This window comes from Phasianus colchicus, chromosome 2 (assembly GCF_987193195.1).
Source record: "Phasianus colchicus chromosome 2, bPhaCol1.hap1.1, whole genome shotgun sequence".
Classification (NCBI taxonomy): Eukaryota; Metazoa; Chordata; class Aves; order Galliformes; family Phasianidae; genus Phasianus; species Phasianus colchicus.
The window spans coordinates 13507040-13528597 of record NC_143437.1 but is presented as its reverse complement, the minus strand read 5'-3'; the positions used below and the strand labels follow the sequence as shown (position 1 = coordinate 13528597).

General features: G+C 41.2%; 2 protein-coding genes across 5 annotated transcripts in view; one reads left to right on the top strand and one right to left on the bottom strand.

Moving 5' to 3' along the window:
- Positions 1-21558, bottom strand: part of PAK5 (p21 (RAC1) activated kinase 5) — a 323333-nt gene that overhangs the window by 254645 nt on the left and 47130 nt on the right. For all 3 annotated transcript variants that reach the window (XM_090134842.1, XM_090134845.1, XM_090134844.1), the window contains exon 2: positions 3097-3286. The gene's annotated coding sequence lies outside the window, so the exon portion shown is untranslated. The remainder of the gene's footprint in view (positions 1-3096; positions 3287-21558) is intronic.
- The window catches only part of SNAP25 (synaptosome associated protein 25), a 63896-nt gene that overhangs the window by 24566 nt on the left and 17772 nt on the right, over positions 1-21558 (top strand). For both annotated transcript variants that reach the window (XM_031598079.2, XM_090134852.1), the window contains exons 2-4: positions 9747-9881; positions 10535-10576; positions 19015-19063. In XM_031598079.2, the coding sequence (XP_031453939.1) occupies positions 9810-9881; positions 10535-10576; positions 19015-19063 (163 nt within the window). In that variant the 5' untranslated portion in view covers positions 9747-9809. The remainder of the gene's footprint in view (positions 1-9746; positions 9882-10534; positions 10577-19014; positions 19064-21558) is intronic.

Here is a 21558-nt window from a genome sequence, read left to right as displayed (position 1 = left end):
GCTCTTGCTAGAAAAAGCTACTGTTTGGCACTGTGTCTGCACCTCAGTCCCCAGGCAAGCACACTGGAAGCCAGTGAAACCTACCCAGAATAGCCACAGCAGTGAAGTACATGTATGCTTCATTGGCAAAGCAGTGTTGCACTTATAAAACCTCAATGTTGCTATGAAGTAAAAAAGAGTATAAGCTGAGATTGAACGTTGAGGAGAAGTGAAGGAGCAAGGCTTCTGCAGTAGTCAATTCAAATAGCACACTGTTCTCAAGTTCTGTTCAGCATATGATAAGGAAGTCCTTAATGGTGGTATAAGAGAGCTCAGGGTGGGGGGTGTGAACCCTGGACTGCAAAGCAGTCCTGCAAATACAAGCCACACAGAAATAAATGAAACGTCTTCCTGAGTCTGCTGACAGCCTGTAACAAACACTGTCAGGGGAAAACCTTATTCCCGTCTATCACCTTGAAATTTAAATTACAACAGCATTGGTGTTGATGGTGCTAACTATTTCACTGCCAATCTCTTTAACAGAATTACTGAGTTATGGATCTTTTTTCACAAAATTTCTTTCTATATTTTCCCAGCTACCAAAATCACCATCCATTCCACATTAAAAACACTGGCTTCATTCAGAGCTTTTCTCTTGAAGCCCTAAAAGCATCAGGGTTTGAAAAGAAGGGATAGCGCCGAATTAATAAAATTTTAACATAGTAATTAAGAATTCTATAACTGTCTTAATGATGGAGTTATTTGCTATTCCATTAAATTAAGTTATAAAATCACTTCTTAATTACAGAAATTACTGCAAGATTTCCCTCTGTCTTACACTTTCACAAAATACACAAAATACAGCATTGCTACTTCTTGACAGAGGCCGATGCAAATGCACTCTCCTGCTGTAATACTCATTGGCTTCCTTTCTATCATCCATTTTGCCTAAAATTTCTTTCTTCAGTTGTCTGTCTGCTTTCAAGGATCATTATAAGAAACGTGAAGATGATCTCTACTGTCTACCATTTACTGCCATAGATTTGTTCAACTTGCTTTCTCCACTGGCACAGAGTCTGCGCCTCTTTTTATGAAGATACGGAAGGAGGAAGGAGGCTCTTCACCCTCAAACATAAACACACAGCAGCCAGTTGTTTGCCTTCATGCTGATATATAAGACATGCCCACTGGCAGGACTGAGTGCAAAAGAACGAGCAGATAGGGCTGAGCTAGGGCAATTTTCTCATGCTGCATCACAAATTAAATAGATGAAATGCTCCTGACTCACAAACACTAACTGCAGCATTGGGGAGTAGTTAATAGGCACAGACACCGTTCATCTTCTGTATTACCATGACTTTGTAAGGTTGAATCACATTGCTCTGGCCTCTGTGGGTGATATGAGCAAACTGGCTGTTTCTCACTGCCAACCACCAGCCCACACTATGGCCAACCCCTTTCCTTGAGCCCAGTGAAAGCAGGTGTTTCATATCACCTGCCAAACCTCAGCACTTAGCTGTCATGTTCTGTAAACAACTCTTAAAATAGTGAGGAAAAGAAGCAATAACACTTCAGTGCAGATAGGTGCTACACCTTTGGTGCTACAAGATGACAGAGGATGCCAGACCTGCTCGCTGTTTCCCCACCACTGCCCAGGTTTGATTCCAACCACTGCAACAAAAGATCATTTTGGTTTGAGATGCTCAGCAGAGGTGATAACTAGCTTAAACCAGGAGATGTGGAAGAGGCCTGGGTGTGTTCAGAGAGAGAAAGGGCTGGACTGGGAATTGTACATGCTCTTGAGAAGACTGTGCAGAGGGAACAGCATTTTTTGTTCCAAACACCCAGGACAAAAAAATGCAACAAGCCTTGTGGGAACTTCCCTTATGCTCCTCAGGAAAATACACCACAGAATTATTCTACTTCATACTGTCTCTTAAATCTTTCAATAAACATCTTGCAATACTTCAATTCTATAAATTTATATATATTCCACCTATCTGTCTATCTATCTATCTACCTACCCACTCTACCTTTGTAACTGACATCTAAGAGAAACAGAAGGTCACAGGTAAAGTCTCAAGAAAATCTGTCTTTAAAGCATTTAAAACTCCAAACACTCAATTTTTATGCTTTCACAGGAACCCACATGCACCCTGTTCACCCTCCGTATACTGCTGGGATTTACTAGCATGTTGCCAGCTGGTAGTCCCACCTGCAAGCCTGACCCTGGTCATGGCAGCAGTGAAACTTCCTCCAACCTGAAATGGGGCATGACTTGTCATTCCTAGCTTCTAAAATTGACCATTAATCAGATTTAGTGGCTTAGGAGCAGCACAAAGAAACCCAGGTTGCACTGTAATCAAAGAGAGGAGAAACTGGCTGCTTGCCATTGCTGCAGTATTGGAGAGTATTTTGAGAAGCACCTGAACAAATTTAGGGTATGAATTGCACTGAGAATTGTGTCACAGCTGGAAATTTCATCCTGCAGCTGAACAGTCTCCTTTGGCTTTTCTCCAGGATTCTGGCCACAAAATTATGTTTGTCACCAGTCAAGATATTTTATTTAATCCTCTATACTAATACCTGGATTTCTTGTCCTGAGCCACCAAGATCCAGCTATGCAAATGGCAAGTGAGGTTGGAGGATATTTTGGAGTAGGTATCTCCTGGAGGGATGGGGAAGCACTAAGCCCTTTGAGCAAGGCTCGTATCATCCCTTGTGAAATGCTGGCCAGCCATTTCCAGAGATGACTAATTCAAACTGAATGAGCAACTGCTAGGATGGTAAGGGCAACAAACAGTCCTCCTGCCAATGGGGAACTAACACAGAGTCTGGTCTTTCATGTCAGAAGAAATGAGAAAGGTTGTTACTGCTATTCCTTATATTTCAGAGATAGAGACAGAGATCAGGAAGAAGAGGAACTATTGAATCTGAACACAAGCATGGGAATGAGCTGCTATTTGCTGGCTGTGAATTAGTTTTGGCCAGAAATAAAATGTTTTCTATACGCAGAAGAAGTGAGGGTCTTAGCAAGATTAGTGAGAACAAAATAAACTCAGGGAAACACAGGACATTGCCTACTAAATTAGGAATGAAGCTGAATGAGGCAGTCACCTGTGGTAGCTGGGCATCAGTCACTGCAGCCTGTTTAGTCCAGGTCTGTTCGGTATCTCTGCACTGCCTGCAGCTTCCTCCAGATGTGATGCCCTGCTATGAGGGTTTCCTTCTTCACCATCCTCCATGCCAGTCGGTTCTCTCCCAGACAGAATAAACAAACATCTTTGCTTGTGAGGTTTTGCTGTTACTGTCAGAAAAAAAAAAAAAAAAAAAAGATAAAACGTGAGTACATAGCTCTGGAAATGACTGCAAGGAGATAACATGTTGAAAGGTTTTATTTTCGAAAATGGTTTTGTTATCAGTTAAAGGGATAGGAAGTCAAGTTATTATTTCTATGAAGAGAAATTGTTACAAAATGGCTGTTCTGCTTCTTTCATTTTTTTCTCTTTGGGTGCAGTAAGCTGATAAAGTGACGTGCACATGTTGGAGCTGCATAAAACAGCAGTGTTGTCTGACAGCTGACAGGACAACAACACCTTGCTTTGTACCGGGATAGGGTGGCTCCAGGCATTTCTTTTATGACCTCCTCTTATTCCCTGAGATCTCAGCAACAACTTGTTCCACCTGTCACTGCTGCTGGCTGCAGCGCCTGGGGGAAGTGTGGGATGTATTGCTCATAACTTTCCTGTGTGCAGAAACGGGAGTCATGGAGTCGTCGTGTCAGTACAACTTGTTTGCTGCACTGCAACTGCATGTACGTGGTCACACTCATGTACCCTCCAGTGCTGGGGACAGAGGTGCCCACGTTTGCAAGAAAAAGTCATTTCCCTGGTAGCATTTATGTTGTGTAGCTGCATTCACAGTAAGTAATCATTTTATTGAGCTTTTTGTCATTACAGCAACACAAGCCCTAAGGAAATCTGGTTTCCAGTTATTTTTTCCAACACATTCAGCAAACAGTCAGGTATCATCATTTTGTCTAATTATCATCTTCATTTTGGCCTTTCACTGGGGAGTTCTCATTCCAGCTAGATGGGGGCTTCAACTCAGCACACTAGCATTTATTCACAAGCTCTTGTTGTCCTGCACCAGAACATTTCCAAACAGAGAGCAGCCCAAGCTCTGAAACACCTGCAAAGTAACAGGAAAGAAAAAAAAAAAAAAAAGAGATGAGGTAGGAAGACTTCAATCCACAATGGGTAGATAGGAGACAGATTCAGTTGTTAAATATGGACAAGCAGGCTCATCAGAGGGCATCCCAGATGTCTGCACGAGGCTGACAGATACAGTCAGCAGCAGGAAACCAAATACCTAAAACATCTGACATAGCTCCAAAGACATGTCTTTAGGCAACACAAGCAAGCCCTGAGAGTAAAATAAGTTGTCTAAGATGATGCAGGAAGATGGTGACAAAGTAGGAATCACCTCCTTCTCCTGAATTCACATTTGCAAGATCTCAGTGCCTGTCTTTTCCGAAGTCACTCCCTGTCAAGCCCTCACCAGCAGGCATTATTCTCTGCAGAATTACAAGCAAAAAGCAGAGAAGAATAGTTATCACCAGGTTCTCTCAGCCATGGAGGTGGTGCTGTGCCCAAAGGCATGCAAGCAAACCACAGTGAGAGAGCAAACGAAGGGAGATGAGGATCTTGACATACCCCACAGGAACATGGAGACTGCTCTGGGGCTTAATCTACAACATGGATGTGACAGAGTTGGGTTTTTTTTGGAAATATTAACTCTACTGAAAGTCTTGGGCTAACTTAGAGCCGGATGATAGGCTGTGCTGCAGAAGAGATTCAAAAAGTAGTCTTCATCTAAGATTTTATTTCAAAGTTATTAAAAACAGGGAAGACTGAAGGAAATGGGGAAAGGCATGGCCGAGGTGCTGGGCAGCTGAGCAGGGAAAAGGATGGACATTTTGAGGGTGAGATCCTATAAAGCCCTGAAGCTGCCTTGCTCCTGGCCATGTCTCACGGCTGAACATGCCTTGTGCAGCACCTGGGGAACTGTTTGACTACAAGGGAGGGAAGGCTGATGCTTTCACCTAGAGCTGAACTTCTCCACTTTGGCAGTGCGTGTCGCTCCCTCTGCCAGCGAGCAGACTGAAAATGAAAGGGGGATAGCTGCAACTCAAGCACTTAGACTCAAACAGCACAGCATCCTTCCTGAGATGCCTGAAGACCACAGTCTCTTACTGGGTTTTCCACTGGGTTTTCCACTGTGGCAATGTTCTTTCAATCTTCCAAAAAAGAAGCAGAAAGTGATGTACTGACCAACTTTTTTTTGTAGAATATGCCAATGCAGTTATCCTCTGGCCACAAATATCCATGGGAAGAATAGATGTATCTTTAATAACAGGGAGAGTGCTTAAAAAAGAACACTTTATTGCAGCGTTGCCTTCACCACAGTAAATTGCAGCATTTTCATTTTCCTGTATTTATTGCACTGAAGTGTTTATATCACTGTGAAGCAAATATTTGCTTTCAAAGGTCACTCATTGTCTCTCCCTTCCTTTGGGGATATATTTAGGTCTCTCAGACTTCACTATAATTCTGCAAGGATATATAATGTTCTCACTATGAGATTCTTCATTGCGTCTGACCACTACTAAAATATCAAATGCAGAATTCAAAGTATAATTGGCAATATACTTCCATTAGCCAGTCTTTTCTCTTGGTATTTTTCTTTAACCCATAGTCTCCTCTTGTGCTTCTCTACCAGCACTGGCATACACGTAAGACTGGTTCTCAGAGAATTCAATATAAATCATCCAACACTAAAGCTATTTGCTCTGTCAAGAAAACACAGAGCACAGCTTGGTACACAAAGTTTTTTGTAACAAATTCGGGACTTTTGTTTTTTAACAGAAAATTATGAATGTTTGTAGGTAAACCCACAGGGTTTCTCCTTTCTGAAATGGAGAAACCAAGATCCTTGGGAAATTCTGAGCTTGCGTTTGCATATATAATTAATGTAAGAATTAACAAAAATTGACTGAGTGCATGCAAGTGGCTGTAACTTCTGTAGCAACTTATTTTTATCAAAGTTGAAGATCTAAATACCTCAGTACATCACAATTTTGATTTCTTGATCTGTCATCTACACAGTGACTGTAGGCAAAATAAGATGTAGTTTACTGAAAGTAAAGAGCACATTTTTGAGAGGTTATATCCACTCATACTGAGGATTCCTAAGACCATTATAGACTTTTGATAGCTGGTTCAAATCAGCTTGTGTGAGAACAGAATGCAAAATATGATAAGAAATTTATTCCCCGAAGTCATCAACAGTATCCTTGATCAGTTCCCATTTTACCAAAATAGCAGCAGGCTTTAGCAAGGCCAAGGATAAGTTACTAATTCATGCTTTTGAAAGCCTGTCCCACAGTCAGTGAGAGCAGCCCCATTACTGTTTACCTTTTCTTGACCATTACTTCAGTTTCAGTGCTTTAATATATCAAGAGGAATATACAGGCCCTGAATTTTTCCTGAAAACATCACAGAAGGAAAACTTCATTTGTTCTGTAGTGATGTAATTCCCTTTAGAACACACAAATATGCTCTCAATGAGATTTTATATATATATCAGAGTTTGTTGCTGAAATTTCATGAAACTGAAATGGAATTTCAGCCTCTATGGGGCTTTTAAAAAAAAATCTTATGAGTAATCTGTCCTATTCCACACTTAGAACTGCAAAATATGCAAAAAATTTAAATCCATTCCCAACCACCTGCAACATACATGCAGTCTATCATACTGCCTGCAAATGAGTAACCTTTATTGATTCTTATGCATGGTTTTCTATTAAATAAAGTTGAATCAACACTGCTGCAGGGTACTTTTGTTTATGACTAAACCTTGATGTAAAATGACTTGTCTGGAAGAATGCTTCTTGCTATTTCTCAATCCATTCTAAGTGCTTTACAAATACCAAACAAGCTCAATAAACCTGTCAAGTTCGATCACTTTCTACAAAACATCTTTCTGCTTACAACCTCTGGCATTTTTTTTAGTTTGATGCAAAATAGGATGCATCTGTCACTAAGATGTCAACTGATGCTTCTAATTAACTGAAAAGGATAACCCTAATATCACAATATTTCACCCCTTTGTTGGTTTTTTTGCAACTTCCAAAACTACTGCTGGCTCATCATCCAAAATTAATAAGTAAAAGACCAAAAGCCAGTCTGGAGTTTACTTGAGAATTGAATTTTCTGCACAATTTTTATTATCTGTGGTGACTGACAAACAGACTGCATTGCATTGTTCATTATCATCAGAAGAAGCACTCATCGCACCTTCACTCACACATCTATGATCACTGAGATCACGTGGGATATGCTTAGAGACTGAACCAAATCCCCTGTTTACAGCTAGAAAAATGCTATCAGATAGACAACAAACAAAACCAATTTTCTGCCTCTCACAGCTACATGTATATGCCAATTAGAACATGTCTACATTGTCAAATTTTTGCTAAAGCTTAGTGCTGTTTTGCTGCCTGTACAAGTGTAGTGAGGAATCCAGGCAGAGGAGAATATTTTAATTAAACACTGTAAAACTACACCCACAAATTGAATCCCGATGCTCTAGTGCAGAAGCTGTGCTAGAAATACTTAAGTATTAAGTTTTACCTTGATCTGGGAAAAAAAACACAATTTGCAAAGCAGTGACCACTCTCGTGCCAGCTTGTGCCAAGTGGAACAGGAGTTTGGACAATTGTCCTTTATCAAAATAACTTATTTTTATCCCAGTCAAACTGGCTCCATTTGCTTTTCAGGAGCAGTATCTTTTTGGAGCTGCATGACACTCCTCAAAAGGCACTGTGAGAGCAGCAACAGCGTGGGAAGATTAAGGTGGCCTTGAGAGTGTCCCCACACATTTACAGGCCCTTCAGGAGACTGATTCCTGATTCCATTTTTCCTCCTAATCCTCAGAGTGCGACAGTTTCATAAAGCTTATTTACTGCTGTTTGTGAACATCCTTGAAATGCCTGATATCAGTCTGAATATTAGCCATGAAATTAAGCTCTGCATTTGCATCAGCTGGGGCTGCAGATGAGATGTTTAAGCTTGGTTCTTCACACCGCTGTGACCATGCAGCTGGCAAAATGGGGTGGGCTTCTTCTCCAGAATATATTTGGGCTCCTAAACATTGTGTGACCCATCACAGAATGTCAGCCTCCCTCTGACAAAGATGTAGCGATGTGCTCAATGATGAAAGCAGGATACTGTGCCAATAGCTTCAGGGCTGGCTCTCCAAGATGGATTTCTTCCTGCTGTATCTTCAAAGAGGAAAAGCAACCACAAGTGAGGGCACAGCTAATGAAAAAGCATGAAGGTCACATATTCCTTCTTAGATAAAAAAAAATAGCAAATTTGTTGATGAAGCTTCAGGAAAAATGCAAGGAGCTGTCTGCTGTCCCTACACTTTTCTAAGCCCCTGTTTGGGTCACAATACAGGAAATATCTCGGCCATCCAGCTTCACCTGTTCAGCCCATACTGCTGTTGGTACAGACTGCTGTCAAAGCAAGGAATGAATTCATCTCAGATAGAAAATAACTCGTTTTTAAACTTAATGTTATTATTGTTGAAATTTTAGAGCCAAGTTCTCCCTTGTTTTATAACGGTTATACATAATGCAAAGAAAGAACAGAAAATAGCCTCTGGGATTTTGCTTTACTGAAAGGGGTTCCTTTTGTCGACTTTCTGTAATTGAGCATGATAGCATGTGCTTTATGGCTGTATATTCTCTGTCCCCCACAACTTTCCATCTCTTCTGCACCTGCAATGAACAAATCTAACATTCAGTGAGCAGCAATTTGCAATGTGCCATGCTTGAATCGAGCAGAGAAATAAGCCAGCGTTGTTGTTATAAAGACCTGACAGATGGTAGGAGGACCCGCCTTTCTTAATCAAGTCATGCTCAGTAATCAGAGCTAGCTTGAATTTATAACAAAAAAGTCCTAACCAAATGAAGATTAGTAGGTTGCATCCTGATCTCTGGTTAGGAGGAGCTCAATGCTGCTGATCAGTACTGAGAGGGATAACCAACACGAGAACCTGGGGGGGAAGATGACAGCACTAGTTAACTCCTGTAGCCTTTTCACTTGAAATGAAAGATTCTCCCAGGTAGATGACTTCACCCAGCCTAGCTGTAAATATTATTTTGGAGTCTGAACTAGAGCAGCTTGGACAAGTCTTTGCTGATACAAAAGTTTCATTGTCTTTAACTTTATTAGAGATTCCTTAGGTGAGCATACAGCCCTCCAAGCAATACAGCTAAATTTAGGATGTGAGGGGCATAAGCTTGACATTGGCTTCCTTCACATTAAGGCTTTTAATTCTAGGAAAGAATAATTGGGTGCCAAGCCCACTTCCGATATGAATAATGCCTCCTGACTATTCAGCTGTGATGTGTATAGCATTTGCATTGTTAAGGATAAAGAAAGGATTCACTTTTCCTCAATTAACATGACAAGAATAAATCCTTTTTCCTAAAGAGTGATTAATAGTACAGGATTAGGACATCACCTTGGAAAATCTTGTGCACTCTGTACTACATAGGAATTACTGTCCAGAGTGAAAGAGGTTGGGTGAAGACATTCATGTTACAAAAGGACTTCTGGGTGACTGACATTTAAGTGCATTTCAGTGCTTCGGGGAGCCTAACCTCGCTGTTTCTTTCCCTTTTCACTGTCTTCCAGGCTTGCAGGCAGCTGAGCAGAAATCCCTGATCTGCAGCTTCCACAAACACACCCACAGCTAAAATGGCGGAAGACGCGGACATGCGCAATGAGTTGGAAGAAATGCAGCGGCGTGCCGACCAGCTTGCTGATGAAGTGAGACTCATAGCTACAGAGGAAACTTGGGTGTGGGGTTAGGGGGGAGGCACGGACAGAAATATGAGCTGATCTGACAAAGGATTTCTAGGGCTGATGGCATTTTCCATCAGCTTTACACTGAAGGTAGAATTGGGAAAGAAATGAATTGTGGTACAGCTTAATGTTATGTTTAGTCCAGATTAGGTAGTCTAGATTAAGATGCTTACTGATTGTGAGCTTGGTTTAGGTGTTAGGATGTGCATCAGCTTGACTGACCTTCAAGCAAAAATCAGCAGTGTAATATTGTCTTAGGATTCCTTCAATTTGCCAAATCTATGCAATATTAAATGTCACCATTTAGGTCTGAGCTGAAACCCACAGATTTTATTTCTAAAGTGGAACACCAGCTGTTCTCAGCACCACTGCTGTGCCACACAGGCACAGGGAGTGCAAGCATTAGGGCTGCTCTGGGCCCATGCAGCGGGAGCTGTGGCATCAGCAAGCCATCCCAGAGCATGGAAGATGAAGAGATCACCAGTCCCCTGCTGATGTCCTGATTTGGAGGGAAGGCAAAGAGCTCTGGAAAAACATATTGTCAGCATGAGCCCAAACATTAGTGGTAGGAACTATGCTTTGCCAAATCTAAGTTGCTTTTTCTCTGCTTTTTTCAGTCCCTTGAGAGTACACGTCGAATGCTGCAGCTTGTTGAAGAGGTAAGGATCAGCATTTTATTTGTGCTTCTGTTGTGAGGGACGGTGATGGAGAGCCTGACACACTGGGGGTGTTTTTTGCCTTACTCACATTGCTAGGGCATGGCCATGGCTTTATAAGCCGCTTTGTTCTTCCTTATCCTTCCCCAGGCACAAGGGTCATTTGAGACACCATGCCTCAGTTGCCAAGTGTCAAACTGCAGACCAGCTGCTGAGGCATGATGTTTTGCCCATATCTGAGAACCCACTGAGATAGGCTGCTCGAGATAAGCCAAGGAAACGGCCTCTGAAGGTGACCTGAGTGAGGGACAAACAGCTGAGTTTGCTGAAGAGCTCCTCAGCCTTGTGCCAGCACCACTCCAATGTCCTTGCTGTAACACTGCAAAGGGAAGGTGAGAAAGACCCTCCGCCTGCTTGCCCTGTCCTCTCCAAGTGCCTCCTGCTACATAAACACTTGCACCTATTTATAGAGCATCAGTCACCACAGCATTAAAGTACCACTTTATGCATCTCTGATACATTGATTAGGCTTTCAAGGCTTTGAGATGTCCAAAACTGACAGCTCTGGAGAAGAAAGTTCTCTGTTTTTCCACAGTGCAGGGGAAGGGAACTTGGGCTCAGCCCCCACTGCTAACACAGCTTGCACCCACCTGGAAAGAAGGTGCAAGAGGGAAAAAAGTAATTCACGCTCATTTCAGCCTCTTTGTAATGAAGGGATTTAAAAGATGTGCACTACCAAACTCAGCCCAGGTTCCTTACAGCAAACAGGCATCAGATGGTGGAAAACTTTGCTCCTGCCTGCCAGGCCATGTTATTTTCAGACACCATGTGAGCTGCGGCTCTGGAGCTGGTGACATTTTTAATCAGGGTCATCAGTACTGACAGTCCCAGTACTCCTGACAACTGGAGGAGTCTCCAGCAGACACAGAGGGTGGAACATGACATCAAGTCCCACGTTCAGGAACAAGCACAAACCCAGCCGTAGGCTTCACAGTGTTGAAATCAGTCAGGACTGTGGCAATCAATGGAGTCCAGTGGAGACAAAATTAAATTTCTGTGCACAGACAGACGGGCAGATGGGTCACTGAGCATAGTCAGTATTGCTTCTGCACAAACACTTCAGATCTGGGCCTCTTGTAGCCAAAGCACACTCTTGTCTTGTGAGCAATTTGTCCCTTTTCCCCAGTCATTCTCCAGACATGCCATTTCTAACCATCACTTTATGCCACCTTAGGGCTGGGTGCAGTTCTCTAATACACACGAGAGTTTTTCATGGGTTCCACCACAAACACAAGAGAGCCTGCTGCCCCAAAATGCCTGGGATCTAAATAGATGAGGCAGATGATGAGTGGGAAGAAGGAGAAGCACAGGAAAAGGAAGTGATTTGCCCAGGGCCACACCATCAGTAAATATCAGTCCTGTCTCTTCTGAGCCGTATTTGCGTGACCTATGCACTGCTTGAGTTTTCCTAACATACTGAAAGAGCATATTGTAAATGCTACTGGAATTTCAGTATTGAATCACGGCAAATGGCAAAGCAGGAGGAGAAGTGGGACTGCTGAATTTACCAATGAGTTTACGTGGGATTCTACTGCTTCTTGGAAGAGCTCAGCATCTCTCCAGACCTGCCTTTATTCAGACGCACCAATATTTTCCTATGCAAATACAGAATTTTTAGAGCTAGCTTAAGTAGTCAAGGGAATTCTTTCACAATGAACTGAATATTATTTTCACTAATGTGACAAAAAAAGACCTTTAACATTATTCTGTGGTCTGAACAACTGCTGGTTACTCTAACACCACTTCTTAAGTACATTTCAAAAAATGCAGCATTTAGGGAGTGAAAGATTTTAGACTGAAAAGACAAATGGTGAGTGTCTTTGAAATTGAACTTGCACTGCTCTGATTTAATAAGAAAGATTCAATTAGACTCACTTGCTTAGCAGAACCTGTCTAGTGAGTAGAGATAGAAAATATTTGCTGTCAGTGAAAGGATGCTTACTATATTCTTTTTATACAGCAAATCCATTACCTACTAGGGAACAGGATATCTCCACTTTAAACATTATTCCTACGCACATATATATGGATTCCTGTCATAATTAGCTCCAATCTATTAGATACTGGGAAAATACAGAACAAACTCTAGAGAAAGAGAAGTGCTGTCAACTCTGGGAAGCTCTATAGCAGCACAGTGCTGAAATGGAGGTCATAACATGAGGGACAAAACAGATGTTCACAAGGGCTCTATGCCCTCCTTGCCCAAGCAGACTACAGCTGAATTCGAAGGCTAAGCTCTGGTGCTCTTCCCAGGGAATGTCAGAGAAGGAAATGGAGCTATTGTCCTTGCTGAAAGACCAAGCCCATTACTGCTTATTTTTATAACCCAGCTTTCCAAGGAGCTGATTGTTTCTGTTCTAGCACAACAGGGGAAGCAAGAAGTGGTGAGTGGACATTATGAACTGGCCAATGCTTTGTTTGAAGACAGCTACATACTGGCATAGTAGATTACAAAGATCAGTTTGCTCTGCGGTGCTCAGCATAGCCATGCAGCACATATGTACATCTACATTAACCAGTGCAACAGGACCCACTCAGTTACTCAGCACTAAAAATACCTGCATTTTATGATGTAGCTATGCAATGTTCAGGCCAAAATATAAAATAAAAATGAACTTAGGCAGAAGAGTAAGACTAAAACATAATTTGTAGCTAACACTCCTATTATTTTCTTGCTTAAGCTTTTCATCTCTGAAGCAACCTCATGAAATGAAGAATAATGCAGTAGAATAAAATGTGAGTCCATTACCATATTCCAGTGGAACTATCACCTTTAAAGAAAGTCAGTCATTGTAGGGTGGAAGAAAAAGATGGTTTCTAGCTCTGACATTGCAAGGATATGAATGTCAAGATCAGTACTGTAGAAAGCCCAGCAAGAAAGCACTCAGCAACAACTAAAGACAAGAGGGTTGTTCTGAACATTCAAATCCAGACAGATCTATTTTCCCCTCCCACATGCTGTAGGGTTAGGGTCAAATTTACCAGTATATCAAAGTTGAAATGGTAAGTTAAAGAAGTTCAATAAAATCAAGATGCATCTCTAATGAGGACACTGAGCTTCCTTCATTTGTGACTGGGTAGTGAGTTTCCCATGATATTAATACCTTAATTAATTACAAAAGAATTTTAAAAAAAATCTATTAATTTAGAGTTTCATTCAAAGCTTGTCAAAGCTGATTTGAAAAAATCCCCTTGACATCATTAGCTATTGGAATGGCTTTACACAGACAAGAGTTTTAATCTGTGTAATTCCACAGAAATATATATCTGGCACAGGGGAAGGTGATTCATAATTTTGGTGTCAGCATTTGCTAAGTAGAACTAAACCTGTAGCAGGGTCTATGTAAATCATCTGGAGAGCACTCAGAGTCAGGGTCATTGAGCTAGAAGAAAACCAGGAACATGTGATTTGAAGGGAAGTTACATGCAGATTCCTATCAGCTTAGATTCTGAGCCCCAGGATGAATTAACAGGCTCTGAGAGGTAACATGGCTCCTTAATCAGGCACAGAGAGACATTACAGCGTTAATGTGGTGACAGTGAACCTGGAGCAGGAGCTGAGGAAATGCATTACTACAGATGACTAAAAATGTTTCTTTGACCACATTTTTGTCTTTAGGGGGTTGACATTTCTCTTTAGTGTCTCTGGGAACTGCTAGCTACATCCTGGTATATAATTGTCTATATTATTTTTTTGCAAAACAAACTCGAAAATCCATATTGATTAAAGCAAAATTCTTCACTGAGTAGTTTATGTATTCTTCACATAACTGAGAGTGTACGTGCGTTTTTCAGGCTACCTCCTGAAATGCAGAAGAAGGGATTTCTAGTGATTCCAGTTCTCCATCTGATGCCTTACTCCTGTTTATCATTATGAGAATTAGACTTTGGGCTTAGTCACAGCTGGAGTAGCTGCTTTTTGTAATGGCTAAGGACAGGATGTGACACATTGTATTTCTGGAGGGACTAGTGGGCCCTGTGAGATGTCATTCCAACTCCCTTCCTTAGGAAACTCAATCTCGTAACAGTAATAATAAGAAATAATACAGCAATGCATTTCTCCAAAGTGCTGTCAAATCCCACTGAATATCTAGTAGATGAATTTAAAAGGCTTTGATTGAGACCCTAATATTTGAAAGCTTTATAAAGCTGTTACAGAAGACTGAGGATAACATATAATTATGACTGCAACAGGGATCCAAATTATGCTGTTAAACTGGCTTCACTGAAGCAGACTACCTTAGGGTGATGTATCTAGGAGTTGAAGTAAGCCCACAGTTTTAAATTCATATATTCTGGCTTTCTGATCAGTACCTTAGATCGCGGTCCAGTGGAGAACCTGGGAATGTGCTTCACAGAAAGCATGTTAAAGCTGAATTCAAACCAATTTCTTGTTGGTTTATCTTGAGTCCAACACTAGAATTCAGTGTTACCAAAAATGTAAAGGTCATTGACTTTCATGAACTTTATGGCACTATTTCTTCTAATGTAATTAATTTTTAAAAGTTGAGCTATGAGAGGGTCAACCTGTGTGCAAAGTTTGCCAGGTCTGCATACCTCTTTGCTTTGCAGAAGATTTGGTAACACACATCAGTCTCCATGGAAATCACAGTCTGGGAGGACAGGCAGGCTGACCTGCCCACTCCTAGAGTCAGGGCTGAGTATGTTCGAGGGCTGCGTGGGAAAGATTCTATGTTTTACCATCTGTGGTGTACCTGTTTTATGGGTAAACAGAGGAACTCCAAAGCTGTCAGTTCAATGGCTCAACAAAAGCAATTCACGCTGTGCCATTTACTTCTGAAGAACAAGAGTGTGAGATGTTTGCTGTACCGAGACAAAATCCAACAGTTCAAATTCTTCTCTCAAGAGAAGAAAATCAAAACTAAACCTGAGAGAGAAGGCTTTTGAAAGCTGGCTTCAAGTGGCATGTACTCCATGAACTCTGTAGGGTTCTGTCAAAGGTGTACTTTTCTTTTCTCTGGCCTGAACCACCTTTAAGCACCCTGTTTTTTGAGAATTCTTATTTTGCCATAAACTAAATGGAGTATTGCCTGTGCAAGGATTGGAGGTCTTAAAAAACTCCTTCATTGCACAGAAGACAGAAATGCCCTAATTCTGGGGAAAGCATACTATAAGGACACTTTTTTGTACCACCACAGATCTTGCTACTTCTGCTCATTCATGGCTTTCCACTTAGGATCCCGCTGGTCTTGGGAAGCATTGTACACGAGTGGGAGCCTTTCTTGGGCACTCCGGACCAGAAAATTACAGCACCAGCACACAGCCCCTATCCCAGTGACAATGGCTCTGCTGGGAACTTGTTGCCAAGGTTTTATGATCAGTTGCTGTAAAACACGATATATGCTGATAATGTGCAAACACAGCTTTCGTCACCTCCTGCTACATGCTCTCTCAGCAACCAGTTCAAGTGCGTCTGCAGACATCTGCTCCCACTCAGGCTAAGGGAAGTTTCTGGGGCAGTTATAGTGCAGGAAATGCCAATATTTTATGTGTTTGGGAGATCTTTCCCTTAGCACCAAGTACACCTGTGCTTTTTCCTATATCTTCCCTTAAACAAAGAGGTTATGTGGCTTCTACAGATGACTCAGTCTGCTGAGGGTCAGTTACTAAGAGGGTTTTTTCCTCCTCAGACATCTGGATGATGAGCACATTTTCCAAATAGTTCTGTATCACAGACATGTTTGGTTCTGAGGTATCTAAAAGACAGATCACAAGTCTGGCTCTGTTTTAAATGCATGAATGCAGTTTTATATACTTTTTTAAAATTGGCTGTACACAGTTAAATTTTTGTGAAAAAGCTGACAATTAATGCTTAACCAAAACTTGGGACAGAAGGAGATTGTCACTTGATGTCTGAATCACCTCTTATCTTTGTCACTGAGGATCTTTTTATTAGCTTCAATATGTTTTGGGTTAGACCACAGATGCAGAGAAGTATATTCAATGCACACCCTTAATATTTTCACATTAGTATTAATGCTGTGGCAGACTGAGCTACAGGTTACCTTCTTAAGGGAAAGAGTTTTGCCTGATAAAATTAAATGGCACTGATGGTCAGGTAAGTACAAGAAAATTGCACCTCTTTTGCTCTTTGCGAGTATTTAATTTGAAATACAAACTGTAGATTCTAATTGCTGTATTCCTCTTTCAGCATAGGTCTTGTTCTAGTCACTGGACATATTAACCGCATAAAAGCAGTTTGCTTAGATCTCAAAATCTGAAAAAACAGAAGGTCAGAGGGTTAAGGAACATCAAACAATTCTCAGTCTGGTTATGTTTGACTCACTGAAGGCCAAGAACTATCACACTATCAGTTGCAGATTTTCTAAGTTTAAAATTTAGAAAAGCCCTATGTCTGACTGCACTGTATTTACTGAAACCCAAGAGGACTCAGGTCCTAAGCAGCCTCTTAATGTTTGCACAATGTATGTTTTGTTAAAATACATACAAATAATTCCAGGTAAGCTACACTTGGGTACCAAGAGAGGAGAGAGCACAGTAACAAGCTACTGAACAATTCAGTGCTTAGCAGATCTGTCCCACAGAAAATTTAAGCTTATTAACGGCAGCTTCTGTCTTCTAAAAAGGCAAGTCTAAGATGACTCTTAGATTCTAAGTTTCTAAAGGCTGTGAAAATAAAAGCTAACTGGCACTCAAGCAAGGACGGTATGAGCAAGAAGGAGAGAGAGCAACAGCAGTAGCTGACAGGTCACTGACCCAGGGGCAAGTGGGCCCTGCAGACTGTTGGGTAAGAGACTTCTCTCCTCATGGCAATTTACAGAGGGATTAAACAAGGGGAGGTGAACCAGTCTGTGCCCATCTGATGTTTTCCCGAGTTTCTACAGTGACACAGACATTAAAATCAAGAATGGCAGTGAGGAGGGAGGCAGATGAGAGCGCAAAAAGAGGCATCGTATCTCCCTCCTGAACCAAGCAGAGTCCCTCTTGAAGCACCGCACTGTACCAGCCAGCCAGCCTGAGTGCTGTAGGAAGGCTTGTAGCTGAGCCAAGGTACGCAGCATGCTGCTGACACACTGGGAGCACCCTGCAAACATGCAGTGCAAAGCTGATGGCCAGAGAGACATCACTGCTCCTGGACAAAAAGACAAGTGATGACAGTGAGCAGGGCAGTGGGGAGGAAGGACAACATGAAGCTCTTGATGTGCCTTGAGGAGAGAGAGGATAGCCTAAAAAACCCCAAAAGGACAGTCCTCTGGCCCCTACAAAATCAACACTACCACTTCTGTCTGCTTCCCAGGGGCATGAGAAGCTTTATGTTCATGGAAGCAGCTAAATTACTGCTGCACATATTCAGGTAACTTCTCCGGCAAGCTGACAGGCCACAGAGGACTTACTGCTTCTGTTACTGAAACGCAACATTAAGGATATTGTTCAGGCTATTAATTATTCACAGACATTATCACTGCTTTAAGCAGAATAGAGCTAGTTTCCCCACTGTAATTAAAAAGGAACTAGTCTAATCTGTGATATAGCTTTGTATCACAGCACCCAGAAACTTGAGACACTTGATCACAACACAGAGTAGTGATAATGCACGCAAAAACTGCATTTGTGAAAGCTGTTCTGCTGCTGGTTCAGGCAGGAAGGAGCTCTGATGTGCTCAGCTTTGCCCAAATCTCACTCACAGCAAAGGCAATCGAAAGACTCCCATTAACCCCTGCAGGAGATAGGATCAGTGTAGATGCGTTTTAAGAAATCTTGCCTTCAAGCTCAATACAAAATCCATTGATGAATACTAAAGGTGCGGGTTGCCTTAAACCCTTATCTATGAGATCTTGGAGCTAAATTATGAGTTAATCTCAATAAATGCTACCCTACCTTAAAATGCATTTCCTAATTAGGAAAGCTTTCTGACTTCTGTGTTGCAAGAGTGATGTACAAATCACTGTGTCTTATTACCACATATGTTTGTGTGTCATCTATCTCTTCTGTGGGATGAAAAAGCATCTGCAGTTTCAAAACCCCCTTCTTCCCTTCTCCCACTACAGAGAACTTGGAAACAAACACTCTTTTTAGAAATGACTCTTGAATAAAGTCATTACAGTAAATCTCAAGGTCTGGGACTTTGTGTTTTCTGCAGTAGTTCAGTATCCCAAGAAATCCTAAGGTGCTGGTGGCACAACTAAGAGTATACGGTTTCCTTTAGAGTGCTCAGTCACATAAGGGCCTTGGACAGTGATGCCAGCCCCTTATGACCTTGTCATTCTTTTCACTGTTTTCCTTTTGTCTTCCTATGTCCCGTACCTAGGACTGAGTGTTCCCTCACTGATCTCTCTTTCTCTCTCTCTCTTTCTTCTCTCCCTCCCTCTCCTTACCTTGCTACCACTATTGGGATGTAGAGTAAAGATGCTGGTATCAGGACTTTGGTTATGTTGGATGAGCAAGGAGGTAAGTTCAGATTGTTTCAGTAAGGATGTAAACCATTCTCAAAGTGCTGTACTAACCGTGTGCAATTCTGAAAACCAGGGCCATAAAAAACACCTATGGTTATGTATGAGAACCCAAGTTACTTTTTGCCTTTAGCTTCACTGTCTGGTAAAGGAATGTACAATAACTGTATGAGAGTCTGTATTTCTTTTGAACTGTTTCCCATTAATATCAAAGAGAGCTGCAGGTTGAACTCATCAAAATCTTCATTTCTTCAGCAAGCATTGGGTCCAAATACAGCTACATGACTTGCCTCCATAAATACAAATTCCAGTATTATTCCATCAGGTGCTTTGTAATCTTCTCATTTGTTTGGCTACAAGTGAGAGGCATGCAGTATATGTATCCCAAGAGAAGCTAAAAGGTTTTAGCTTGCACAAAATGCAGTTTCTTGTTGTATAGAAATGTCAGTGAGGATAACAGGAGCTTAACATTAAAAGCAATAGTACAACTGGTTTATTACAGGCACAGTGTATGAGCCTTAGACTTAGACAAGTCTCTGCCTGTGGATGACTGTGACAAAGAAAGAGCTAAATGTATTCAATACAACCCAGGAAATTACAGTTGTGCCCTTTATATTATTACGAAGTAGTGAGTAGCTCTCCTGCCCCCCCCAGAACAAACCAATATTTGCTGCAGACCCACAGGAGAATCAATATGGTGTTTCCAAAGAGAAGTTAATCAAGAGAATGTGAATTTCAACTGTTCTGCATCAAAGCAGTTCCCCAAAAAGCCCACAGAATTACTTGGCATGTGCATGATACAAAGCTGTCTTAGGAAATGCTTTCTGCATTGGTGACACCATATTGCTAATCAAGCCCAAACATAGGTTATAGGTAATAGTACAACGTTATTGAGAAACAGACTGCATAACCTGACAAGTTCTTCTCATCTGTTACATCTCTGCTTCTCTGGCACTAAAATGAATGAAAAATAATAAAAGAGCCTACATAGAAAGTAGTTTCTTCTGTTTGCCTTTATGTATGCATATTATTGCTTCTTGTATTATGTTTCCCTTTTAAGGAAAAGAATTTAAACTAACCAAATATTTTTCTCATCAGTTTGTCTTGACAAGAAAAATATTACAGAGCATATTTTGTTATCTATGGATATTTTTTATTTCCTGAACAATGGCAGTAGAACTGTCACTGAATAGAGAAGAAAAGATGTTATTTATATCGAAACAGACAGCACCCGTGTAGATAATGTGCTTTGTTCCAGAAATGAATTATACACATGGAATACATCACAAATACTGTCAGAGAAATTCTGTAAATAGCCAGGTGTATCTAGCAATTTAACTCAGAAGTAGATCAGCAGAAACTGTACCAGTACCTCTAACTACCCCTGCATTTTGCTTTGGAAAAGTATGTTCTTTTTCTTAACCTGTTTTTCCACACACTGCTAGGGCTATTTATTTTATTTTGAACTCTTAATTTTGTGCACTTGAGTTATCTCACCTATCCATGCTAGGAAGAATATCAGTGGGAGCCAAGGCACTGAAGTTGGTGCCACTGAGCTCCCGTGAGTCCAGGCACCTCAATGTTAAGCTCCTACTGACAGTGGAAGCTGGAATGTGTGTTGTATGGCCAGAGACACAATTAGTTGATACTTATAGGAAAGAATCAGACAACTTAAAAGCCTCCTTAAATTGGTTACGGTCATGCCTTAAGTGGTTCAGTAAATTAAGCTTGTGACTATACAGCATGGGTTTCCCAATGAAAACAGCTTAACAAGTGCTACAAACCCTGGGAATATTTTAATCACTGTGTTAAATGTTTAATTATGTTTTGTCCATTTTAGCCATATGTATCTGTGATAATGCCTGATTTATTTATTTATTTTATTCTGTTTTAGTGATAAAGGATGTCTATTATTGGGCAAAGTACACTAATGATTACTTTGAACCCTCTGTAATTAGTGCAATCTGTGCAACTCACGGATGTCTCAATAGATTATCAGATTAAGGAAATAATTTGCTAACACTGCCATGTGATCTCTTTTCAGCTGACTGTACAAGTCACTTTAGATTATTAGGTGTTAAACTGACAAAAACCATGACATTGATCTTTCCAGTGGGCGGCAAGAAGAATATCTAATCACTGCAGAGCTCAAAGCTCTGTTTTTAGGTTTCTTAACAAAATAGTTTGCTTTGAAGTTAAACATACTTCACAAGAAAAACATCTTGAGTTAACCCAATCTAAGTAGTACAAAGTAGAACTCATTTTCTGACACCATAAGCATAAGTCTTCGGGACTGCAGACTTTCACAGTGTGATGCACTTAGGCAGTAAAGGTGCAGAAAAGAGCTAGTCTAGCTAGCTCCTATTGCCTAACAGTTTGGTGCAACAGATCACAGTCTTCTGTGACCCTCCAGAAAAGTGCAGCCTTCCAAGAGCTTTCATTACTCCTGTTTCAGAGAGAATGGGGCTGCCAAGAAAACTAGTGGCCTCTTCT